The sequence below is a fragment of the Phaseolus vulgaris genome, chromosome 6 (genome assembly GCF_051622355.1).
Source record: "Phaseolus vulgaris cultivar YP4 chromosome 6, ASM5162235v1, whole genome shotgun sequence".
NCBI classification, from domain to species: domain Eukaryota; kingdom Viridiplantae; phylum Streptophyta; class Magnoliopsida; order Fabales; family Fabaceae; genus Phaseolus; species Phaseolus vulgaris.
The window spans coordinates 23382863-23407141 of record NC_143503.1 but is presented as its reverse complement, the minus strand read 5'-3'; the positions used below and the strand labels follow the sequence as shown (position 1 = coordinate 23407141).

The 24279-nt window shown below is 31.2% G+C and overlaps 3 protein-coding genes across 7 annotated transcripts; all 3 read right to left on the bottom strand.

Annotated features, from left to right (window-relative positions):
• Nucleotides 1–2503: 2503 nt before the first annotated feature.
• LOC137831394 (uncharacterized) lies at nucleotides 2504–4258 on the bottom strand. Its single transcript, XM_068639058.2, has 2 exons — nucleotides 4128–4258; nucleotides 2504–3414 (listed from the first exon to the last, which is right to left on the bottom strand). Exon 2 carries the CDS (start codon nucleotides 3405–3407, stop codon nucleotides 2745–2747), a length of 663 nt encoding a protein of 220 aa, XP_068495159.1. The 5' UTR covers nucleotides 3408–3414; nucleotides 4128–4258; the 3' UTR covers nucleotides 2504–2744.
• Nucleotides 4259–11100: 6842 nt separating this feature from the next.
• On the bottom strand, nucleotides 11101–17278 carry LOC137831390 (putative pentatricopeptide repeat-containing protein At5g52630). Of its 5 annotated transcripts, none has more exons than XM_090303980.1 (6): nucleotides 17109–17277; nucleotides 16885–16975; nucleotides 16736–16783; nucleotides 16413–16450; nucleotides 13328–16008; nucleotides 11405–12789 (listed from the first exon to the last, which is right to left on the bottom strand). In XM_090303980.1, the coding sequence occupies exon 5, from the start codon at nucleotides 15831–15833 to the stop codon at nucleotides 13752–13754; it is 2082 nt and encodes a 693-aa protein (XP_090160106.1). In that variant the 5' UTR covers nucleotides 15834–16008; nucleotides 16413–16450; nucleotides 16736–16783; nucleotides 16885–16975; nucleotides 17109–17277; the 3' UTR covers nucleotides 11405–12789; nucleotides 13328–13751. The 5 variants fall into 5 exon arrangements, 4 of the variants coding, with proteins under 4 accessions (XP_090160106.1, XP_068495156.1, XP_068495155.1 ...); XM_068639055.2 differs by lacking the exon at nucleotides 16413–16450 and having other exon boundaries at nucleotides 11405–11652; nucleotides 12600–12789; XM_068639054.2 differs by lacking the exon at nucleotides 16413–16450 and having other exon boundaries at nucleotides 16736–16803.
• Nucleotides 17279–19659: 2381 nt separating this feature from the next.
• LOC137831389 (BTB/POZ domain-containing protein) lies at nucleotides 19660–22930 on the bottom strand. Its single transcript, XM_068639052.1, has 4 exons — nucleotides 22056–22930; nucleotides 21572–21717; nucleotides 21184–21302; nucleotides 19660–20515 (listed from the first exon to the last, which is right to left on the bottom strand). The coding sequence occupies exons 1-4, from the start codon at nucleotides 22172–22174 to the stop codon at nucleotides 19913–19915; spliced, it is 987 nt and encodes a 328-aa protein (XP_068495153.1). The 5' UTR covers nucleotides 22175–22930; the 3' UTR covers nucleotides 19660–19912.
• Nucleotides 22931–24279: the final 1349 nt, after the last annotated feature.

Here is a 24279-nt window from a genome sequence, read left to right as displayed (position 1 = left end):
ATTGAACCCTAACCACTTCATTTGCGTGAAACATCTCTTCCTGCATGGACCCATATGCATTTTCTTATGCTTCATTGATTTCTTTGCACCATTGCACATTCACCCACTTTTGCAATCTCAAATTGCTCTCTCAATTCCAACTCAACCAAAATGCCAATCTGATTTTTTCTTCTTGATGTGTTTGCAATCACTTCAACTTCAATATATTCTTGACACTCTAATTCATACCATATATCACTTCAATATTTAGAAACATTAAATAAATAATTTAATATAACATGTAATATAGAACAATCTTATCCTTAAAAACAAAATTCCAAAATATTATAACAATACTCTCAGGCACACCTCGTTCACAATTGTTTCATCAAAATCCATTATAAGCCCTTTTATTAATTCAAAATAAAATTTCAACCTACAAAGGCATAATGAACATTGTTACATAGAAACAATTTTATTATTTTGAGTTGAAGGCAAAGTAACAATAGATATGCAAGTAGTATTCTTCATAATACTTTGGATAATAGCCATGGCCATGAGTTTATTTATTTCATGATTAAGATGATTACACGGGGATAATTAGAGAGTGTCAGTGCAGTGACAATATCATTATATTTATCAAGTGGAGAACTTAAAAGTATTACACGGTTGTATGTTATTTTCTCATCAAATCAAGATGAACCCATTTCAAAAAATTATTCTAGACAAAAGAAGAAAAACTCAATTTTTTTAGCATGTTGTTGGAGATTCCACATCGACTAGATATTAGAACCTTTTATTGTATATAAGTCGGTGCAAACCTCACCCCATGAGTCAGTTTTATGGGGTTGAGTCATGATTTTGGGATCGAAGAGTGTGATGATGTTCACGTTAAGGTTATGATTCAATTTATGATAAATACAAAAAGAATGATGGTTTTACCAAAGGATAAAGTTGTTTAAAATAGAGTGGAGGGAGTGATTCGAAATTAATGTTATTTAATGTGAGAATGAAGTAAGGTGAGAGTACTCTCTCTCTCTTTTTCTCTTGTTGCTTTAAAATAAGGAATTAAGAAAATAGTAGAGAATTAATTTGCATATAAAAATTGTCCCATAACATTAATTTAAAAAAATAAAAAATAATTTTTTTTAAGTAATTCATATGAAATGACAAAATGCTTCATTATACTAATAAAATTTAAATGAGATATATTAAATAAAGGTAGAATCAGAACAAATTATATATATAAAAAACGGTTATAAAGAAGAATCCTCTTTATATATAATAAATATAAATGGTTGAAAAATATTCATGTGTTTTTTTATATATAAAGTCTAATAAATTCAACAATTATATATGCTTTACGTATACAAAGAAAGTATACAAAGTCAATCACAGAGCTTAGACTAATAGAATAGAATGAAACAAACGATTATTTATATATTACAAATTATTTTCGTGTTTATACAATTCTAACTTCGAAAAAAATCAACCTTCTATAAGAAAACACAATTACAATAAATAATACAAATCAGGTAATTATGCACTAGATATCGTAAAAATTATATATGAAAATTTGTAAAGAAATATATATTGTTCAAACAACGATTATACTTAAGTAAGCTATACAAATGAAGAAAGTTTTGTGAGAAAATATAACAATCTTTACATATTCTTTATATTTTCTTTTGTATAAATATTTACATTGTCTTTTGTATCGTATAATTATAATAGATTGTAAAGTAACTTGTTTCTGAAAAAGCTTAAACTATGTATCCTTTATAGCATATTTTATATACTATGTATCCTTAATACAAAAGTAACATTCCTAAAGCATATTTTATAGGTTTGTGACTCATTTGTGAAGAAGCTTAAATTATGTCTCCTTTATACAAGAGTAACATTCCTGAAATATTTTATAGAAGTGCAAGAAAAAAAGAATTGAATTCATGACATTATGAGAAGATTGAAAAGATTAATTAGGAGTAGTTTGTCATTTGTAATCAATTTTTGTTAATTAGTAGAATCTTTCATCTTAAACCAACTAGTTAATAAATTTATGCTTTTCCATTTTCACTTTCATTAAAGACGTTGAAAATGATCTTACATTTTGAACTTTAAGCAGAGATAACCCCTAAACTCCCACATACAGGCATTTGTATACACACTAGTTTTGTATATTTATAATTGAAAAGAAAATTTGGATCATGTACCTATGTATTCATGATTAAAATTAAAAGGTTTTTAAGGTCACATATTCACGTAAACATTCATAGCCCGTGTTTCAATTTTGATTATTAATGATAGAATTTGATGGTTAACTAGTATTTTGGTTTATGTAATTCACATGATAAAACGAATAAGAAATAACCTATTTATCATTGATTTTTTCTCTTATCAGAGTCAATTTAAAGAAATAGAGACTAAAAGAGTCATTTCAAGAAGGTAACATATACTCATACAAATACAAAAACGATTTATCATCTATTGTAGATAACGAACTCGGTACACAAGTTAACAGAACTTTCTGTAACAATCAATCAGTAAACATTCATAAATAACACTAATTTGTATCAATGTATTCATGATCACGGCCAAAACTTCACTTACACAGTCATGCTTCACACTCATAACATTGATTGATTTGGACTTGGATAGCGGAACTGAATGAAGCAACTCCTCACAATATCATACTCAACATACTAGATAGTTATAGTCCAAGGGAACAAAAAAAATAATCCTATAATGGCATGACTAAGAGAAGATCAAAACCTTTCTGCCAATCTAGCAGTAACCGCTCTTAGTTTTGAATACACCTTTCCTGCTGGTGATCCTAGAATCAGGCTACAAAGAGAATCTCTGGCAATCTTTATGTTGGCAAAAGATCCCAATATGTGAATTTTGGTGTCAGCAATCACGATTCTTGTCTTTGACGCGTTCTCAATTGCAAACTTTGTTTTACCACCTTTGCCAGATAACCTTCCAATAGCACGAGACAAGTGATCGCCTCTAAGTGTTTTAACATCCTTGATCTCAAAGGACTCAATGTAGAGCTCATCCAGACGCAGAAGAGCGATCGCATCTATGACTTCAAAACCCAGCATGAAAGCATGGACAAAATCAGCACATTTTTGCAGGTTACTAATATCAGGTGTATCAGACCTTGTCTTCAGCTCAACTCTACGACCTTTCAGATTCATACGGAGATCAATTTTCATCTGCTCATAAATGGGAGTATAGATATCCATCCAAGCTTTCTTGAGAGGGGTATAACGATGAGGTGGAACATTCACCTTGCGGAACTGAACCTGTCCCTCAGACATCTCATGAGGCTTCAAAGGCTCAAACTCTGGCTTTGGTGGCAGAATTTTGGCTTCAGATGGGACAGTCTCAATATCCATGGTAGAAGCTGTCTGATTTGACACCATTCTGCAACTGTTCCAAAAGCAACCCAAAATAAGTTGATTTAAAATATACAAAAAGGATAACGCAGAACTAAAATTTAAATAGCCCAAATCTACTTCTCAGTTCTAGACATGACTAATGAGCAGCATAATTATCAATCACAAATTGTTTGAAATAGCTGCGATTTCCTAGTATAAAATAGCAGCAGCAGGCCACTTCACATAGCTATGATGCTCAGAGCATTCCAAAACAGAAAAAAAGCCAAATTTTGCAAGAACATAAAACTGATCAGGTGCTCTGAACCTCCTTATTAACTGATTGGATTATTCTCCGTTATACGAATGGACAATTATTAACTAAGGACTCACACATTAACATACAGCACTTTCACTTCCTTTTCAAATCCTTCACAATTTTATAAGAAAATATAGAATAACAAAAACCTATTCCTCCACAATCGTTTATCAAATTCAAAGATAAAAACTTCATAATACGTTCCAATAGAGCTTAAAGCATGGATTTGTGCAAGGTTTTAGCCAATTTGTGAGAATAAAAGGAGTTATTAAATTCAACGGAAGGACAAACCCTGTTTCTACGAAAACATCGCAGATTTTTATTTTTGTTTTTGTTTTCCCTGTTCACAATCAGAACAATTTGACAACCAAATCAAATTAGGTCAATGGGGTGTAACTAGAACAGTGCAATATACATATACGCAAGGTGAAACAAAGCTAACAGCATACATGAAAAGAGGGAGACGACGAGAAGCCGGCAGCGGTGGAAGCGACCTGCAGTGGCGGCGGCGGCGGCGGTCGAAAGTTTGATGCAGCAGCTTCAATATCTCAGGGTTTGCAGTAATGTCTTTAGGTTTTATAGGGACAACGCTTTGTATTTTAAAATTTGTTAGAGGCTAATTGTGTCTTTTACCTTTTGTATTTGCTTTTGGGTTTTATTATAATTATTTTTCTATAAAAGAAAAGTATTTAGGGTTTTATATGGAAAATGTGACATAAGACAATCATGCTAAAAAAACGACAAAAAGAGGTTAGTTTGGCCGTTAGGTTTCAACTCACTTTTCGTTTTAAAACGGACTCAACATATTAACTGACAAACGTCTCCCAAAAATTAAAAAAAAAGTACATTATTTATTTTATAAAATTAATTTAAATACACAGATTTTGTAAAATATATTAGTTTTTTAAGTTATTTTCCTTTTGATTTTTTACTAGTTTATGAACACTTTTAATTTTTAAGAAACTTACTGCAAAAAGTCAATAAAATTAATATTTACAATAATTTATAATTAGTTGAATATATATATATATATATATATATATATATATTTTAGTGTTCTGATATCAATAATATCATTAAGTCAATCACTGTATTTAAGGTATTGTTCATTTTGGAATTTGAAGTTTAGTTCCAATTTTATTATTAAAAGACGCAACACTAATGTTCCCACCTTAAATTTGTTAAGATGACATTATTAGGATCAATCACCAAAGAGATATTATCTCCTTTCACCTATTGTTTGTTTTACCTTTTAAACAGAATGAATACTTGTTTTGGTCATTAATGAGAAGTAGAGCTCAACATAATTGTTGATTGACTTCATTCTCCATTTCATTCAATGTTCTTACATGGTTATTCAAAACACGATTAAACAAGGTCGGATTTCCAATCTCTTTGGTTATGTGGTCCTTCAGTTATACGATCCTTTGGTTCTTCATCCCATGAGTACCTGCAAAGACACTTCAACGCTCAAGTAAACAATGAGTATGTTCAGTTACAGGTATTGTGGTTATAGAATCATTACCTTTCTCTTTTGGAATATTTTTTATTTATAGTCTTTTTATGACTTTCTCTTTTGGGATATTTTTTATTTATAGTCTTTTTATGGATTTTTCCAAGCCCATAAAGATACAATCACCTCCCTAATCTTATTTAAGGAGTAATTAGTTATTTGTGAATATGCACTAGACACTCAGTAGTACACTCTCATATCAAGATTTTTTAGTTTTATTTATAAGATATGTTTTTAGAGTAATATCTAATCTTTTGACTATTAAACTATGAAAATCATGTATTTTTTAGAAAACTCAAATAATTTATTTATATCTGATTAAAAGAACAGAATATATATCCACAGAACCCTAGGTATATTAGCAGAAAGCACAACCACATAACCTATCCATTGCTGATAATATATATATATATATATATATATATATATATATATATATATATATATATATATATATGAAACCTATAAATGTTAAACTTGGGAATCATGAGATTCTATATTTGGCCTCTGAAATGCATTTGAGAGTTTTGCCCTGAGAAGCTGAGTGAAGTTAGCAATGTGGTTGAAGAAGCAGAAGGAGGCCAAAAGAGAGAGAAGTAGGTTGATGATGATATAGCAGTAGAAGAAGTGAGTGAGGAGATTCCAAAGCAGTGCTTCACATGCAACTACTCCTGACACATGGAATGTTATGATGGTACTTGGCAGGTTCAAGTTAGCAGTGAATGCAAGAACATGGGAAAATATAGCAAGGAAGAAAAGCAATATGGTTGGACTTAATCTTTGGAAGGGATTGTTGTTGGAGACTCCATACTTTGTTGCCATACAACTTAGCTCCAAGGCTATAAGAACAACATAGGCTTTTTGCTTGTTCATAATGAAGATGATGAGAATGAAAAAAGAGATGATGATTATTATATTATGCAGAGGTGGAGATATGCTGCATAATCATGTCTTCTTTTTCTTCCTTATATAGGCATCTAAGTAATAAATATACAAAGATCTTTGTCAAGTTCCTTTTTTCCTTTAATTGAAAGAGGCATGCATATATGTGCTCTATCATTGGCAGTATATAGTCATCACCATTTACTCAAAAATTGATTGGTCTGAGACACCGTCCGTGTTGAAGGCTGCAGAGAAAGTTTGGTCATCAGCATCAGTTTTTCAAGAAAATCGATCAGTAAAATCTCACTATAGTGGGATAAATTTAACTACCTACTCATTTCTCACAAGAGTTTAATATGATCAATTTTAAATGATTTTATATTTTATTATGCATTCATGAATTTGTGTAATTATAACTAATGAAATTTAACTATTCCTATGTTTTTACATTTTACACTAATTCTATAAAAAGAAATAAAATACAGGACACTTCGAAATTTATTCTATTTGGTTATTTTATTTTATTTGTATTTTTCACTCAATCATTCAATATATATTTTAATTTTCTAACTTATATATTTTAAATTATGTTAATTATATAACTCATTGTTGGTCAATGTAAGTTCTCTTGAATATTATCTATAATTTTATATCTAAAGATTATATAATATATGATTTTGTTCACTTAAAATAAAATATAGTCACAATGAAAAGTTTATCATAAAGATAACTTTAGCGTTAATATTTTCATTGCATTGGACAATTATAATTGTATTTCGACTAACTATCCTTAATGTAATCAGAGTTGATATTAGGAATGACAAAACAGATCGAACCCGCATCAACTCATCATCATCTAGATGGGATAGATTCACTTTTTGAAACCAGCCAATCTCTATTGGCCTGATCCGCCTAACCCACCATTCCACTCTTCTTTTTTTTTTTGACACTTTTAAAGAGGGATCTCATAGAATAAAAATTGGTGGTGATCAATGTTTTATATGAAACTTTATTTACATTAATTTTTTATACATCATTTAATTCATTGAAGTATTGTTGATATTTACTTTATTTTGTTAAATATTAAATTTTCTTTCATTAGAATATTAAAATTTGATATAATTTTATTATTTTTTCTTGTACTTTTATTATCCAAAAAAGTGATATGAATTATCATAACCAATTAAATAGATCTAAAACAAAACAAAAATTACAAAAAGAATTAAAAAAAATTGAAAAGTGGAGGACCAGCCCATCTTGCCTCGCTTTTGACGGGCCAATGGCAGGTCAGGCCAAAACGGACCGAGTTGGCCCGTTTTGTCATTCCTAGTTGGTACTGACACAAATATTTTAAGCGAAAGAAGTAGAACAACAATATCATTGCAATTCATGTACCTAAAGTTAGGGAACTTTTAATACATACAATAATTATTTTATTTATAACTTTAATAGAAATATTTTTTTCATTTATTTCTCATTGTATGTCTAGGCAACGATATTTGTTTGAATGTGAGTATTATGTTATATATTGGATGAGAGAAACAAATGTTACAGATTTTAACATTTGCTAAAGTGTATTTTACTTTTAATGACTATTGCATAGTCAAATGTATACCGTTTTTAACCATCAATTTCCATTGTTCCAAGACACTCCTCCAACACCAACCGTGTAGTTAGGTTTATGATTTTGTCTAACTCACTTATAAATTAGTTTACACAATGTTAGGTTTATGATCTTGTTTAACTCACTTATAAGTTAGATTACACTGATTTTTGTTGAATTTTTAGTACAAATGTTCTGAACTATTTTTTTCTGCCTATTCCAAGTTTTGATTTTAAGGCAAAACCAACCGAGTTTAAAAAAGAAGCTGGTAACATCATCAAATTATGCATCGTCCAACATAAACTTAACCCTAGTCCAATATTTATTTACATCTTTTTACATTAGATGAATTTCAAGGTAAAGTTACATCTTCTATATTTATATGAACTATTACGTAATGTAATTAATCATAAAATTTCAATCTTTTATACACACAATAACTATCATGCTTATCTTCTTATCTCTCATGATTGTGTGACTAGATTGCATGGTTGAGAAAAGCCTCTTAAATGGGAAGGGTTGCAAAGAACATGACAAAATGTGAGATGAATCAAACTGAATCTGCATTGATTGGTTCATGATTTTGTTGTCTACTCCATGAAAGGGAAAGGAGATATATCTTTTTCTACTTTATAGATTATTATAATGCAATGCCATCCACAAGTGCATCTTGGACATACCCTGAAATTATTTTTTCTGTCGATAATGGCATAATATTTTTTTATTCTATTTTATAATTTTTTACAAGTGACAAAATAAAGTGTTTCTTGCAAAGCACGACGATCATTGAATGGAGATAGTGGTGAAAATAAATTAAGCTATCTAAGAGAATAACCAAGTTACCTTTAAGAAGTTATATTTAATTTTTAATACAAAAGGGCTTTTACATCTAAAAGGACATATGTTTACGTAAACATAACTAAGAATTATTTTAATATTTTATTATATTAATTGTTTATAATGTATTAAAATTTATTTGTTACTTTTAAGTAGCTGACTTGTAGAAGAAGATAAAGTTATAATGGGGTCACTTTGAATGATCTCCAACCATGAACAAGAAACTTGACATCTCCAAATTGTTAAAAATGTTAGGTATATTTGTGAATGAGTGGTTCTCACTCCAGCACTTGCCCTAATTCTAATCAATAATTTTATCAACAAAATAATATTGCAGTAGACTTGACCCTCTAAAATGAGGAAGTAACTTTTAAAAATAAAATCATATTTATAATTATTAAAAACTAAAATTTAAAATCATGATAAGGTTTTGTTCTCTAAAATATTCCTCAACTTTTAAAAGAGCCAAATTATATAAGTGCATGTTTCGTACTTGGAATTTTCATGTACCTCCATATTTTTTTATTAATTTTAACAATATTTTTCTATGGATAGTATGGTAAAGTTTTTTTTCATTTTTAAGTGATGGTGACTGATGACAAACATCGATAATTGAGATAAATTTTGCGATATTTTTACATGATTTATTTTTCTTCGATTACTTTTTTAAAATTTGTTTAGAAGTCACAAAACCCAAAAAAAAATCAGTTAAGTGTAAAAATGAAATACAAAATTAAAAAAAATTATTTTCATACTAAAGAATGTCAAATACATTGAATATTTTCGTCCTATACACGCTTAAATGATGAAACTGTCCTCTAAAATATCACTAGAGAGAAATAAAAATGTTACAACAAACTTATTTTCATTGGTATGAAAGTGAAAAGAGAATTTGTCATAAATTATTATAAGAATAATAATATATATATACTTTTATTTAATAAATATAAAACTAAACTTAATATAAATATTAAACTCTATTGCCTGCAAGTAGCGCCTCATGTATTCGCTTTCCCAGTCAATATAGTGTAATAATGACTTACCAAAATGTTCTTGAAATAATGATTTTATTAAAAGATTCGTACTTAAAAATACAACTTCTGATTTATATATAATTCGTATTCATGTATAACTTTATGATTGTTTTTATTTTAAATTTCATGACTTCGGGAATTTCTTTTTTTCTAAAAAAACTAATTACTATTTTCAAAATTATACTTCTTCTTCGAATCAAATTATTTTAAATTATTTTATTGCGACTAACTTTTTAAACTTTCATTAGTTTGTTAATACAATTTTTTCTCAAAATTAAAATATTATAAATAAATTTTGATAAATTTAAAATATAAAGTGTTTTTAAATAATATTATATTTTTAAACAACATGAATATTTTGACTAATATTATATCTTCTTAAATTTTTTTATAAACTAACATTCTTATTGGTAAAAATAAGTTTTATTTTAAAATAAACATAAATTCGGAGACGTGTAATTAAAAATATATTATATCTAATATTTAAAGAGAGTGGAAATTATCTATTAAATAAAGTCATTGAAAAGTTATTTCAATTAAGTTTTGTTAAACAAAACTTTTGTTTTTTACTTTTATTAAAAGACAAACACAGACAACTTTTGCTTTTTTTTATTAAAAGACAAAAACAGACCACTTTTGTTTTTTTAAATTAAAAGTAAAAACAGAAGACATGAGATAAAAGTTAAGTAAGAACATTTTGATTTGAGTACTTTTTTTAAAGCTTACTCGTTTATATATAATTTTAAAAGCATATTACACCATTTTCTTAAAATACCCTATTTTATCTCCCAATTTACTGTCATGAAATGCATGCATTATTATATCAAAAAGCTGTTCTCAGCGTTACGTCTTGTTTGTCTGGAATTTGCTTCATAGACATCCTTAAATACTATAACATGATTAAATTTGTTGTCTATGAATCTATTCTACTTATACACATCTAACTATATATGCAATTGAGTGAGAAAGATTCATCATAAATGCTTGTGTCTAAATGTTATGCTCTGTATGTAAACTATACATAATCCAGGTAATCCCGAAAAAAATGAAATGCAAGCATGCAAGTATAATACACTTGCAACAAAAAGAGCTTCTGGTTTCAAGTCTCAACTGTTTCAGCTTTGTTCTTTTGAACTATTGCACTTTAACTATATACGATTAATTTTGATTCCCTTTCAGTGGTAGAATTAACTAGTTTCTCCATAAACCTTGCATACATCTTCCATTCTGTTCTAGAATGTCTACAGTATATTCAAATCAATTTTACCAATATTACTAGTATTGCTTGTTTTGAAGCAAGGAGTGACTCAATGTAAATTAGCACTTAAGGTGCCAACTAAAAGTAATAACTGATCTGTTGAACCTTGAGGCCATGATGGTCGATCTTACCAGTTAGTTCAACATGATGGTCCTCCACATTTTGTTTCAACAATTTTAATGCTTGCATAAAGAGAAACATTGAGGGTAGTGTAGTAGAGAACACGAGCTTAAGATTTTGGACTAAATACCATGCACAATGAGGAAACAAGTAAACACAAGTCATAAATATAGAGGGCCGAAAAATTTGCTTCATATTAATTTAAAACCCCCTAACAATTGCGCCAGATGATCGCGTTTTCATATCTTTCATTCTCCCACTGAATCTCGTAGCGTGTTCTAACCAATAAGAGTGCCAATAGTTTGACATATCTTACAAATCACTTATATATTATTTGATTGGATCTAAATATTATAATTACAAAATTATCTTTTAGTGTGTTAGATGCTATTCTTAATAAAAGATAGTTTGCCAAATGGTGATGGTTCTCAAAATATCTTTTTTGAATCAAATAAAAAACTACTAAATTAACATTCAAGTATCCAAAATATCCTTAGGAAATTAGCTTCAATCCTCCCTCTTCCTAACGATCTTCTTTGGGAGCAGCAATCAATATATAGCAGTAAAAAGAAAACTGTTTTCTGTACATATGTATATATAGCAGTAAAAAAGAAAACTGTTTTCTGTACAAATGTTTATATGCAGCTAAACCGAAGGTCAAAGCACTCCACTGGTTAAAATAGCCAATCATAGATGTGTGAACTTCACAATTCTTAACAAAAGAATACTGTAAAATTAAACAGATATATCTCGGATTATATTGAGATAGCTAGGACAGCAGAGTAAACTAACAGACTAATTTCAATCCACCGCAAGGGAAGCAATGAAGGATACAAATATTAAACACAAACAGTTAAATAATGTTGGCATTGTGTCACCAATCTAATTTGTTCAATGGAACTCAACCCAAAGTAGCATGCTTAAAGCTTGTAAGTGAAGGTCCAAAATAAAATAATCAAATAGTAACAAATAAAGCTGAACAAAATCAAAAGTACCAATTCTTCACCATATGCACTTTCACCACCTCTAAAAACATTCAAGATAGCATCCATCAATTAGACTAGGAAGAAAACCTACAGAGTCTTGATCGAACGTGGTTGTGATTTTATGACATAACTATATATGACTGGCAGGATATATTTTGTGAATTAATTTGGTTAGACCCCCATAGTTTGAATAAGAAAATGTTATCTCTAAATTTTTAAAAACCAAACCTTCTCGTATATAACAAAACAATTGGTTGAGCATATAGGATGGACTAGTGTACCATATAACTTCAACCTACATAATCAACTGTTGAAGCAAGACCAACACATTCATGTTAGGAATAGGACCCATTGAATGATGTGTACAACTAGATAAACTTTATAGTAACTCCGCAAAGAAAGGGATTAACATAAATCCAGTTGCTGAACTATAGCCATAGTAAATCGCCACATTAGAATTTACAGAAAACTTCTTTATTAACATATGATAAACATGAGACTATTTATTTGGCGTAAGATTAAATTTTGTGTAAAATTAAATTTGATTTTCTATGGCTTCAATGGGTCCTAAACCTCATCATATAATCATGCTAGACCAAAGCATGCATTTTAACTTTCAAAAGAATAAAGAACCAATAATTATATAAGAATGATAACCGAAATTGAAACCATTTTAAACACTACTTACCCTAAAAGAGCTTCCTGGACCAAATCTTAGTTGACAGGGCCTATCGCAAAAGTCAAATGCCTAGAATAGAACCCTTGGTGGAGATCAAGAATGCAGGCGTATCAATGAATTCAGGCATTAATACTAGAGATGACAATTGAAGATTTAAGATCCAAGCGCATTCAGGTGGTGCTAACCGCTATGTTCATCCCTGAAAAAATTATCACCAAATTATCCTTTCATATTTACCATTGTAAAGAGGCAATGGAAATAAATAACACTGCAAAGCAAAATGCACTCAAAATAGTAATTTATTTATAGTTTCCCTCGCATGCACACAAAATTGAATTCAGAATTCTTTCCCAAGTTGTGGATCTTCCACAAACTTCACACACTCAACGATATAGAGAACCAATATCCATGCATATACATTAATGACATGACAGTATTCTATAAACATTAATACCAATACCATGTAATAGTATTATATGATTAGTTGATCAATGATCAGTTATTAAATATAAAAAATGAAAACAAACATGTATTGTCATCAATAAGGTGCAATAGAAATTAAAACTGAGCTACTAAGAAACAAACCACCGTTAGAAAAATTGAAGGTGATGGAACTGGAAGAATTTCCTGATAATAATATAAGATTGTTGTTATATAACATTACAACTTGACCTTTTTCTACATCGGTAAAAAATATAAAAAACTTTTGAATATGTACAATCATAATTCAAATTTACCTTAAGGTATAAATTGCCTCTGCCAAAATATTGAACAGCATATCACAAACAATATTTAGCCCCAATTTCCCTGCAATTTTTGTGAGAATATTTTTCGACACTTCCATTCAAAGCTCAAACCAGCTCATTCAATGTCAAGTATTGATCAATGAACTCAGAGCATACTTGTCTCATAGTCCAAAACATCTTAAATTGCATTGCTATCACAAGAATTTTTCATCAACGTAATGCTGTAACTTGTACTCCAGACGTAGTATCCTTGTGCTACACATCTGCTTTAATACTAGGGAGTCATGAACCGTATCATGGCTTTTTCCTTTGTTTCAAAAATCTTTTAGAATGGATACAAGTGCATATTGCATTGCTAGCACCCTTCCTTTTAGAAACAGTTAAAAGTACAGAAGATAACCATTTGATTGAGACTTTACCAATTGTCCTTGCAAGAGCACTTCCCATCAAAAAAATGATGAAACCTGTTTGAATCTCTCATAATGATTGGTCGCCCTATAGTAATTGATGCAAACTTCATAAATACATGGCAGTCATCACAGACACGTATATTCTTTATGATCCGTATTGGTTCAATCCCATTGGGCTTTCTAATTAAAGAAAAAGCAAGGGCAAGTTTCTCACTATGGTAGGAAATGGATCTAAATTTTTCTTCCTCTCCCACATTGTGTAGGACAATGTTTATATCCGGATTATAACCAATGTTTTGCAATATTGAGATTAATCTGTTCAATTCTCCATAGATTTTTCCCGCTTCTAGATGAGAGTGATCTTCTGAAACAAATCTGTGAACTTCATTTCCAACCTCAACCCAGCTGTAGGCAGCAAACTTCTTTGCACTCTTTTCCTTCATGAGAGATCTTACAACAGCTACGTCTTTCCATCTCCCACAAGCAGCATACAAGTTGGAAAGCATGATGTAAGGTCCAGCATTATGTGGTTCGAATTCAAAGAGATAATTAGCTGCCAATTCTGCACTCTTTAGGTCAGTTTTGGCACAAACAGATAGTAAGGTAGACCAAATACGGCAATTTGGTTTGTGAGGCATACCTTGGATTAGATCCACTGCTTTATCAATTCTACCTGACCTACCAATGAGAGTGACCATACATGCATAGTGATCCAATGTGGGTGTCATTCCTTGTTCACTAATTGCATCAAAATACTTTTGTCCTTCTTTTACCATATTAGCATTGATACAAGCAGATAAGACAGCCACAAAAGTAATATTATCAGGTTTGAAATTTTCTTGTTGCATTCTTTCATACAAAGCCAAGGCCTCTGGAACCTGTCCATTTTGTGCATAACCCAGAATCATGGCATTCCAAGTGATAATGTTCTTAATAGGCATTGTTTCAAAAACGACCCAAGCATCCAAAGTGACTCCACACTTCGAGTACATATCAACAAGAGCACTTAATACAAGCATGTCGTTCTCAATGCCCACTAAAATTACTTTTCCATGGACAACTTGACCATGATGCAAAGAAGCTAGTTTGGCACAGGAGCTAATCACACTAGAAATGGTGTAGTTGTCAAGTTTAACATTTCTACGTAGCATGTCACCAAACAACATCAAAGAATCCTCATCTCTTCCATTTTGAGCATAACCAACTATCATTGTTGTCCAACAAATTTCATCTATTTTTGGTAATTTGCTAAATATATTTCTTGCATCAGCTACACGTCCACATTGAAAGTAAGCATTGAGAACATTTGAAAATGTAACTAGGTCAGGTTTCAAAGTTGACAACTGCATTTCATCAAACAAATGGATGCACTCGTCAGGTTTTCCCAATTTTACATACCCAGAGATCATGAGATTCCATGAAACAACATTTTTATTAATCATTCGATCAAACAACCACCGTGCCCTATCTATATCACCACATCTAGCATACATATCAGTCACAGCATTCCTTACAAAAGTATTTTCCCCCAACTTGGTAACAACAATCTTCCCATGAATTTGTTTCCCATGCCTCAAATCCAAAAGCTGAGAACATGCTTGCAATGCATTCACATAGGAGTGATGGGTAGGCTGAAACCCCTCTTCCTGCATTCTCATAAGAACTCTCAATGCTTTGCCTGAATTCCCATTATTAGCAAAATATGCAATTAATGTGTTATATGAAATAGAATCACGATAAGGCATTTGATCAAAGACAACATGTAATTTCTCAACCATGTCCATCTTTGCATAAGCAGAAAGCAAGGCATTCCAAGAATAAACATCTGTCTTGGTCATGTTATCAAACACATTTTGAGCATCTGCGAGCCTGCCCAATTTGGCATACAAATGGATGAGTTGGTTGTGGATGAAGGAGTCTTTGGGTTGAAAAAGGTGAAGTTCCATGTGAGACTGCAGTCTCTTAGCTTGAATGAAGTCATTGGCTCGAACACAATGAAGCACAAGACGAGTGTAATCATCAAAAGAAGTTGGTCCATTAGAGTACAGCAGATCTATGGCTTGGTGAAGCTTTTGCTTGACCTTCATTTTGGTTTGGGAACCTCAGCCTCTCCCACCACCACCAGGTTTGGGTTCAATCAACTTCAGTCCATGTCTAACTCATTTTTATGCTCTTGTCATCATGCCCAATATTTCAACTTTAACCAAATGACATATTCAGTATTGAATTTTATGTCTACATGGGTAAAGTTATAACACACTCCTACACCATAATAAAAGTAGCAAAGCAATGAAATCCTTAAACAATTTATATCATAGTTTTTGGAAGTAACAGTAAATGTCTTGAGGAAATAATATATTCATGCATCTCATTTTAAGAGGCCTTTAGTCCCCCGTCCCTAGTGTCTAAATTTAATAATAGCAGTCGAGTTTTCCAAATAAATTTGTTTTTATAAGCAAGTTTTGATATCTAATTCCAAAATTCAAATATCAATGGTTTTAGCTGCTACATACATTATTTGCTCTGCTAATGTATTTATTTCTCAGAAGAATCTATGAACATTTTAAACTTTCAAACTCTCAGGACAAAGGCCATGCATGGTTCTTTGTTTTGGGTGTGCGTGACACATATATGTCACCAATGAAAACAACTTTAAATTCGCTAACCTGTATTGGAGGCTTGATTTCTGCTAAGATATATAAATCTAGGATTGCCAACCAAAGTCACATATCAGAAACACCAATAAAAAAAACGCTTCTTAAAATGCAAAAACGACTAAGAGACACCTCTCAAAATAAGATACAGTAATATACAATACAACAATTGTGTCTCTCCATAATAAGTAGCAAAGCATACTCACAAGAGTATTACTATTTAGTCAAAAGAAGGCACACAAAATTTGAAGTTAAATTTTCAAATGAGATGAAAATAAAAAAATAATAATAATAATTGTTGAATATTGAAATTTCAGTTTGAAATAACTTCTTACCGGCTTCATCAAAGATAATTCCTGAAGCTGGTCGAACCACCATCTCCCCTGCATTTATAGCTTTATAACTGTGAAAGATTCTAACACAATCAATTTGCAGAGGTAATTAAACATGATAAACTTCAAGGATAAAATCTGGTTTGTGCTACCTATTGTAACGCATTTCTTTCATCTACCAGAGATATCTCTTAACATTGGATTTCCTGCAACAGTATCAGCACAGACCTCTATTCCCTAAAACTGCAAATGTACAGTAGTTAAAATGTGAGTGAAAAAGGATTTTGTTCAAATTTAAAAGGTGTAAATTGAGAAACAAATTCAGAAAGAATTAATCAAAACAAGGATTTGCCGCGAAAACAGGAATTGACCTTACCTTACAGTGATGGAGGAAGCTGTGTCCGAGCCGAACCATGGTGAGCGAGAGAAAAATTAGGGATTAGGATAATAACGAGTTTAGGGTTTTTAAGGAGAGAAGGATAATTACAATAGCAGAACCTTAGTGTTGAAGAAAAACAGAACAGAGTTTTCTCAAAGAGGAAGAAATTTTCCAAACAAAATCAACTAAAAAAATTAAAATAAAAATATTTTAAGCAGTTAAAAATGATACTTAAAAAAACAATTTATTAAATATCTTCATGAAATGATTACCTTTTACTACTAAAAGCACGTTTTAAAGTATTTAAAATTGTCTCTAATAAAATGGATATTTCAATTAGTATGTTATTAATATACTTTAAAATGAGATAAAGAATACTTAATTACCTCAATTACAAATGTAACTCATAATTGAAATTTAAAAAATTTAAACTACTTTACTGGTCCTTGAGTGCAATTAAACATTTTTTAAATAAATATCAAATGATATCTCAGTTAAATTTTAATTATTAAAATATGATTTGTTTAGAAATAATTATTATACTAACACTTGCATTTTCTTTTTCCGACAATAAATCAACAAATGAATCATACTACTGTGTTTAATATATAAAACAGTAACTTTATACTTTACTAAAGTTACTGTTATTTATTTATATATACAGAGATATATAATTGTGATTCATTTACTTGTTATTTCTCCAGTTCATCTTCCTCTTGGTTTATTAGGTCCATTTACTAATTTTCTTATTATCTTATAAAAAATTTAAATAAAAAATAGATATTTACTATCTCATGAAAATATAAAAATCTTAAATACTTAGCATATAAATCAAGGAAGAAAATTGGTAAGAAAAGATTATGAGAAAATTTACTATTATGTTAAATGAAACTACAAATAGTAGGTGAAAAAGTCAAGAGAAAACTAAGTATTGGGTCAACATCGAAAACTATGTATTCCTAATGAAAACAAAATCATCCAGTGATAGGGCCACATAACATATTACACTTGCAGCAACAAACAGAAGATCCTTGTAATATTCCATATTCTTGCCAAAGTGTCTAGCATAAAGCATGATGCACTTGCTTGTTTACTTCACTGTTCCTTCTGTTTTCTCTTCCAAGCTCAAACTTGTACAGAATAATACTTGGATTGATATTGATAACCTTCCTCAAGAATTTTGGCTAAGAGGTGAGTAGTTCATCAACTTTTGTGCTGTGTATTGTTTCACCTTCTTGACAATTAAAAACTCTAAATGATTTGTGGTTTTAGTTTCATGTGTTATGCTGAATGGTTTTGGTTTTGATGCTAAGTTGAAGTTCTGTGGAAATCTAAGCAACCTGTGTTTCTTTATGTTGCATGTTATGTGAGCAAAACTTGGTGGTCCACATTTGCAGTTTTCATGACCTTTTGATGGCAGAAAAAGAGCATTTTTGAATGGAAGATGGTCCCTTTCTTCTTAGCCATTATAGATGTTTTGTTATTGGGAGACAATGGAGTCGTTTTTCTTAGCTTGGATATGAAGTGACCTTTTCTTTGTTCTTCATGCGTGATATTAAACTGCTTGTAAAAGAGAGTCATCTTATCATCATTTCAATTTTCCCTTTAATATACAATTGACAAGAAGTGGAGAATACAAATAAATATTGCAAGATAAGTTAAAAAAGTAAGCCACTAGTTATTCAATAAGAGAAAACTCTCAGACCTGTTTTTTCATGTTCAGTGAGAAGCTAGCAGTTATAACTTTCATGTGTAAGAAGTGATTTCTTGCTTCTGAACATGTTTCCAAACACACACTTAATCAAATTATTAGTGCTATAACCTTCTCTCTTCAACCCTACTGACAATGTAACATGAGGATTTAAATTTGTTGGTTGAATTTGAATTTGGAGCAGTATACAGAAGCACAATGACAACTATGATAAGCCAAGTTGAAAGAGTGCTATGCTGCTCTGAAACTGAACAGTATGAGGTCAGTTCATTGCATATCAACCACTTTGGTTTTATGAAAATCTGAAGATATCAGAGTGATGTGACTAGGTAACCACATTTCAACTTTTTTTTATTCCTTTCACATTATTTGAAATCTCAAGATTTCTCTACCTGAATATCAGAAGTCACTGTCTTAAGAGTTTTGGTCCTATCAAGTTAAAAAATTTAGATACCAGTGGATCAGATAAATCTGCTGTCAAGGTTAAAAGGGTGGTGCTTAAATTTTAGAGAAATTGGAAAATGAATTGAGCACTTATAAATGTTGGCCTTTTGTGGAAGGCATGTTCTCTCTATCATGGACTCGTGTGGTCTTATTTGCCATTTTGCTGACTTGGCTTAAGTGTTTTCCCTTTCACTAAGTTGTTTTGTGCACTCATCTTCTTCCATTGTGCTGCCTTTTTTGTTGTTGAAGTATGAAATAAAAGGAGAAGAATTTTATTTGCTTTTTTTCCTAACTTGCCTTTACCGAGAGAAAATTACATTCAAAAGATCAATGGATATGTAAATTCTAAAATGTAAAATTCTCTATACCAACAAAATAAATGCAGCAATCAAGTATCATCACAATTCAGAATCATTTTAATGATGAACATATGTTCTTTATTTACATTTTTTGTAAACAATAATAACTTGTGGTTTACAGTTGAAGACCACAACATAAGAATGTACATCAAATCTTAAAAAATCCATCTGAACTAAAGAATTAGGTTCATCAAAACAAATCCTGCACAACAAATTGAAACAACCTATTTCTTGAGTATGTTAAATAACACCATGCCTTCCTACCCTTCTTTGAAGTTGAGATATCTTCAGAATCCTTTCCAAGCATCTAGAACTTCATGGAAGACTTCAGCAATCAGATCCCTATCTGCATTTTGCAAGAAGGTATTGAAATCATCCCGAATTTCATATATTTTGCCAAACTTCACAAGATACCGGAGGCAACTCATCTTCAGTTTAATTAACTGATATAGAGATGCATTTTGGAGCCTTTCAAGTACATTTTTTGTGTCAATGTCTTCAAGAAGACTCTCATGGCATGCATCTCTCAGATCAGATATGTCATACTTGTCGGCTGCATGAAGAAGGGTCAGCCTATGAATCAGAAAGTCTTCATGTTTGATGATTCCATAAAGATAGTTGAGAAAAGCCTGGCATGAATCAAGTGACATATCGGAGATGTTTATGGTGGACAACTCTTTCTCCTGAAGATTATGTGAGAACATGCTGCGAAATACAGGTGATCTAGCAGCAAGAACAGCTCTGTGAGCTGCTATACTTCCATCAGAAGCATTGATGGTGATGTCAGTGTGGATTCCTTCTGTTAGCATTTTACCAAGAGACTCTATGGCATTTGCATTTGATCTTTGCTGAGTAAATCCTTCTGCCCAAATGGAACAAGGTTCTCCACCCTGCATTAAAAAACAAGGTAAGGTATATTTGTATTCTCAAATTGATGTTCCAAATTCAATCAGACATTAACAACTTATTGCAGACATACACATATTAATGTTATAATAAATCCATCACTGGTTGCTTTCAATACAATTTAACCATGACCAATTGGCTATGTATGACCCTCATATTTCATCTTAAAGCCAACTGGAATTGAGTGAAGTTGCTCATCAAATACATAAGTCACATCAAGTATTGAGCCACAAAATGTGAGACTTCCCAACAATCCAGAGTGCTCTCAAAATGAAAATAGATAACTTCATAGAATTTAATTTAGATGCATGATCAATGTAAAAAAAAGATTTCTACACTCATAATTTAAAAATTATCATAAATAATGATTTTTTATTGCCTGAAAGTATAAAATGCTTACACTATAGTGCATAATAATTAAACTCTACTTTGTAAGTACTAATTCATTGTCACCAATCTTCATGTTCCATCATGGCCGGATAAAGGAATTAGTTAAGCATTCATGATTATAACAGTGGATTACAAAATCCTAGTGGTAGCCTTAATTGATTTAGTTAGACTGTCGCATTCCAATGCCTCAAAATAATCATCATTAGAACTGAACACTAAAGAAACAACCATATCTAAAGAAATGTGTATTTAGAAAACATACGTTTGGGGATGCAGTCTTCAAATCTAGAAACTCAACGTCAATAATGAATTTTCCAGTTAGTGGAACCTCAATTGCCCAAACAAAATCCTCGTTGTTCTTTAACACTTTGTCCTTTATTTCTGCACCATATAAAAAAAGTAGATATATGCATGTACTCAGTCAACATGAAAAATAAACTGTTAAACATAACTTGACAGCAAAACAGTTTCTGACACATTGTAAAGATGCAAACAAAGTGGCACAAGATAAGTCATACCATCTTTGGACCAAGTACAACATCATACTAAGACATGCAAGAATCTAAGATTATTGATTATTCTCAACCTAGATGAAAAAATAAAATGAACCAACAAAAAAGAGTGAGAAAAGGTAAAAAAGAAACAAAGACCTGGGTGTGCGATGGCCCTGCGATCTCCAACAGAACTTACAACCCGAATGATGAAAGATGCAATTGGAGGATTGTCTCTTGTAAGATTGGATACTTCTGGAAACAATTTAACAAACAAAACCCTGTTCTTCTCCACAGACAAATGCCTTCATTTCAAACCAAAAAAATATACATAAAAATCAAACCACACTCTTTGTTCCAATTTGACACCAAATCAACAGCACAAAATCTAAAACATGGGTCTTCAAATTATAGCGCAAAAAACAAACTTTATGAGGTACCAAACACTTTATCACGCACCAAAACCAATTAAACCAAGTGGGGTGTTGCATAATTTGCTGATCAAAAACCAGAACCCCACTTCGTGTGAGTCTTCTGTTTCCGTGTCCTGTTTCTTAAGTTAATATTCTCTTTAAATGAAACATGATCACTTTTTTTTCTAACACACGGAAAAATAAACATAAATAGATGTATAGATAGATACCAATTCCACTTTCCGATCTTGAAAGGATCGGATTTCCGGTAAGTGCAAGAAGCCAAGTTTTCGATTCTCCATTGAGCAAGGCGTGGTGTGGTTTCGACTCTGTATGCAGAATCGCTCATCCTATCAGCAAAAGCAAGTGCTGTGGTGATTTCATGGATGCAATCCAAAATTCCCTCCAACAAAAACTCTCCCGGCTTTCCCAGGTTGACTCTTTCTTCTCCAGCTCACTTCACTCTTCATATGAATATCCTCTGTTTCCTCACTCTGTTTCCCCCAACTCTGTTTTTCTTCTTTTATTTATTTCAAAACTAACCCAAAAACTTCAGAAAGTATTCAACAACATTCACTCTGCTTTGATTAGATTGCAATTTCTTTCAGAGGTTTCGGACACGCAAGGATTTTGGTGTTGCTTTTACCCTTTTGTTTTGGAGATTAAAAGAAAGAAAAGAGAGTGAGTGATTTGTACTTTTATTGGTATGGGATGGTGATGGCCTATGGTGATAAATGTGTAATGGTTGGTTTGTTCAAGACATGTCTAAGCCTTAACATTATATTGGTCATATCATTGGGGATGAAGAAGGTGTACGTGTTGGATTTTGTGTTGATTCAGGATGACCTTGTGGTTGGGTCATGTGTGAGTCTGCTTTAAGGGGAAAAGAATTTTTTATTTTTTTATGCTTTGAAGCAAAGTAAGCAAAGTATCTGTTCCTTCCAAATCTCACCAATTTCTCTAAACCACATTCTTGGATTGTGGTTGCAACATACTTTGCTCACAAATAAAACTTCATCTCTTGCATTATTAATGTACTAATAATATGGTTAACCTTAAATGTTTGTGTAACTTGCATATTTTTCATTACTATCACATTGACTGCAAGTTAATGCCATCAGTAAAACCATTCATTATGAATGAGATTCATTCATGATATACTTAACCATAAAAAAACAATAAAATTGTATTTAAATGAGGGTATATTAAGAATTGGATTTTAGTTCCAACTAAATTCTATAAAATTAGTTCATAAAGCGAGGTTTGCACACATCATGAAATGTTTTTATTTTTAGTTGATATAAGATTTTCAACACATCTTCTTATACTGAGACCCTCAAACTCATATGCAGGATTATATATTTATAGATATTTCGATAGCAGCTTCATAGTTGGTGGTCTAATAAGTCAAACAATAAAATACATTTAAATTAGTGTATATTAAGAATTAGACTTTAGGTCTAATTAAACTTTATAAAATTGGTTTATAAGGTCATGTTTGTTGAAGACCCTTCATCGACTAGAGATTAGAGCCTTTCATTGTATATAAGTGGGTGCAAACTTCAACCTCATGAGTCGGTTTTATGGGATTGAATTAGACTTAAAGTCCACTTCTTAATAATATTTGCATACACACCATGAAATGTCCTTATTTCTAGTTGATGTGAAATTTTCAACACACTCCCTCACATCAAAATCATCCAACTCATGTGTAAAACTATATATTTATGAGTAGTCCAATAACAATTTCACGTATTCAATTTTTGTTGTTATCTTTCAAAGTATAGTCCGATGAAAATGTCCCACTGGATGAACTTATTGCCTCTCTCTACACGTGTCCCAAGGTGCAACCTTTGGTCTTGTGATATTTAATTCTACGTGACTCTGATGCTGATATAGCCAATGTTGTGGCATGCTTCATTTATCATTGCAACAGTGTCTTGCATCAGTGTAGAGTGTTGGTTGGTTATGCTGAGTTACGGTTCAGTTGCAAATTGCAAAATTTTCTTCTGAAATGGGCCACACTCTGTGTAATGAGTCCACTGAAAAATCCATTTTATTCACATATCTTCCCATGCCCTTTTTTCTGCCGTTGCAAGTGGACCTGTGACTCACTTGCAAGTTGACCTTGGTGCATGCAACATCACCCTAATGTAACTATAGTTCAACTTTTAAGTTGAATTTTTGGTGCACCTCTTAACTTCAGGGGAGAAGAAGGAAGAAAAATAGCAGGAATTAGGTGCACTTAAACTTAGCCACCTCTTCATTCAAACACACTTTAGGCATTTCATAATTAAGAATTTAACAAGTTTTCAAATATGTTGGTGGAGAGAAGTTGTAACTAAATGAGTAGGTCAAGATTGCCTATTCCAATAAATTTTCAGCAAATGCTTGTCTTCTACCTTTCATTGGGAACATCACATTCACATAAAAAGGTAGAAAAATCAATCAAAC

Bases quoted from the DNA above. Each gene is read 5' to 3' on its own strand.
- LOC137831394 (XM_068639058.2), bottom strand. From the start codon at position 3,407: ATGGTGTCAAATCAGACAGCTTCTACCATGGATATTGAGACTGTCCCA.
- LOC137831390 (XM_068639054.2), bottom strand. From the start codon at position 15,833: ATGAAGGTCAAGCAAAAGCTTCACCAAGCCATAGATCTGCTGTACTCT.
- LOC137831389 (XM_068639052.1), bottom strand. From the start codon at position 22,174: ATGAGCGATTCTGCATACAGAGTCGAAACCACACCACGCCTTGCTCAA. The intron at 21,718-22,055 runs GTATCTATCTAT...TTTGAAATGAAG, and splicing joins AAGATCGGAAAGTGGAATTG to GCATTTGTCTGTGGAGAAGA. The intron at 21,303-21,571 runs GTCTTTGTTTCT...TATATGGTGCAG, and splicing joins CAGGGCCATCGCACACCCAG to AAATAAAGGACAAAGTGTTA.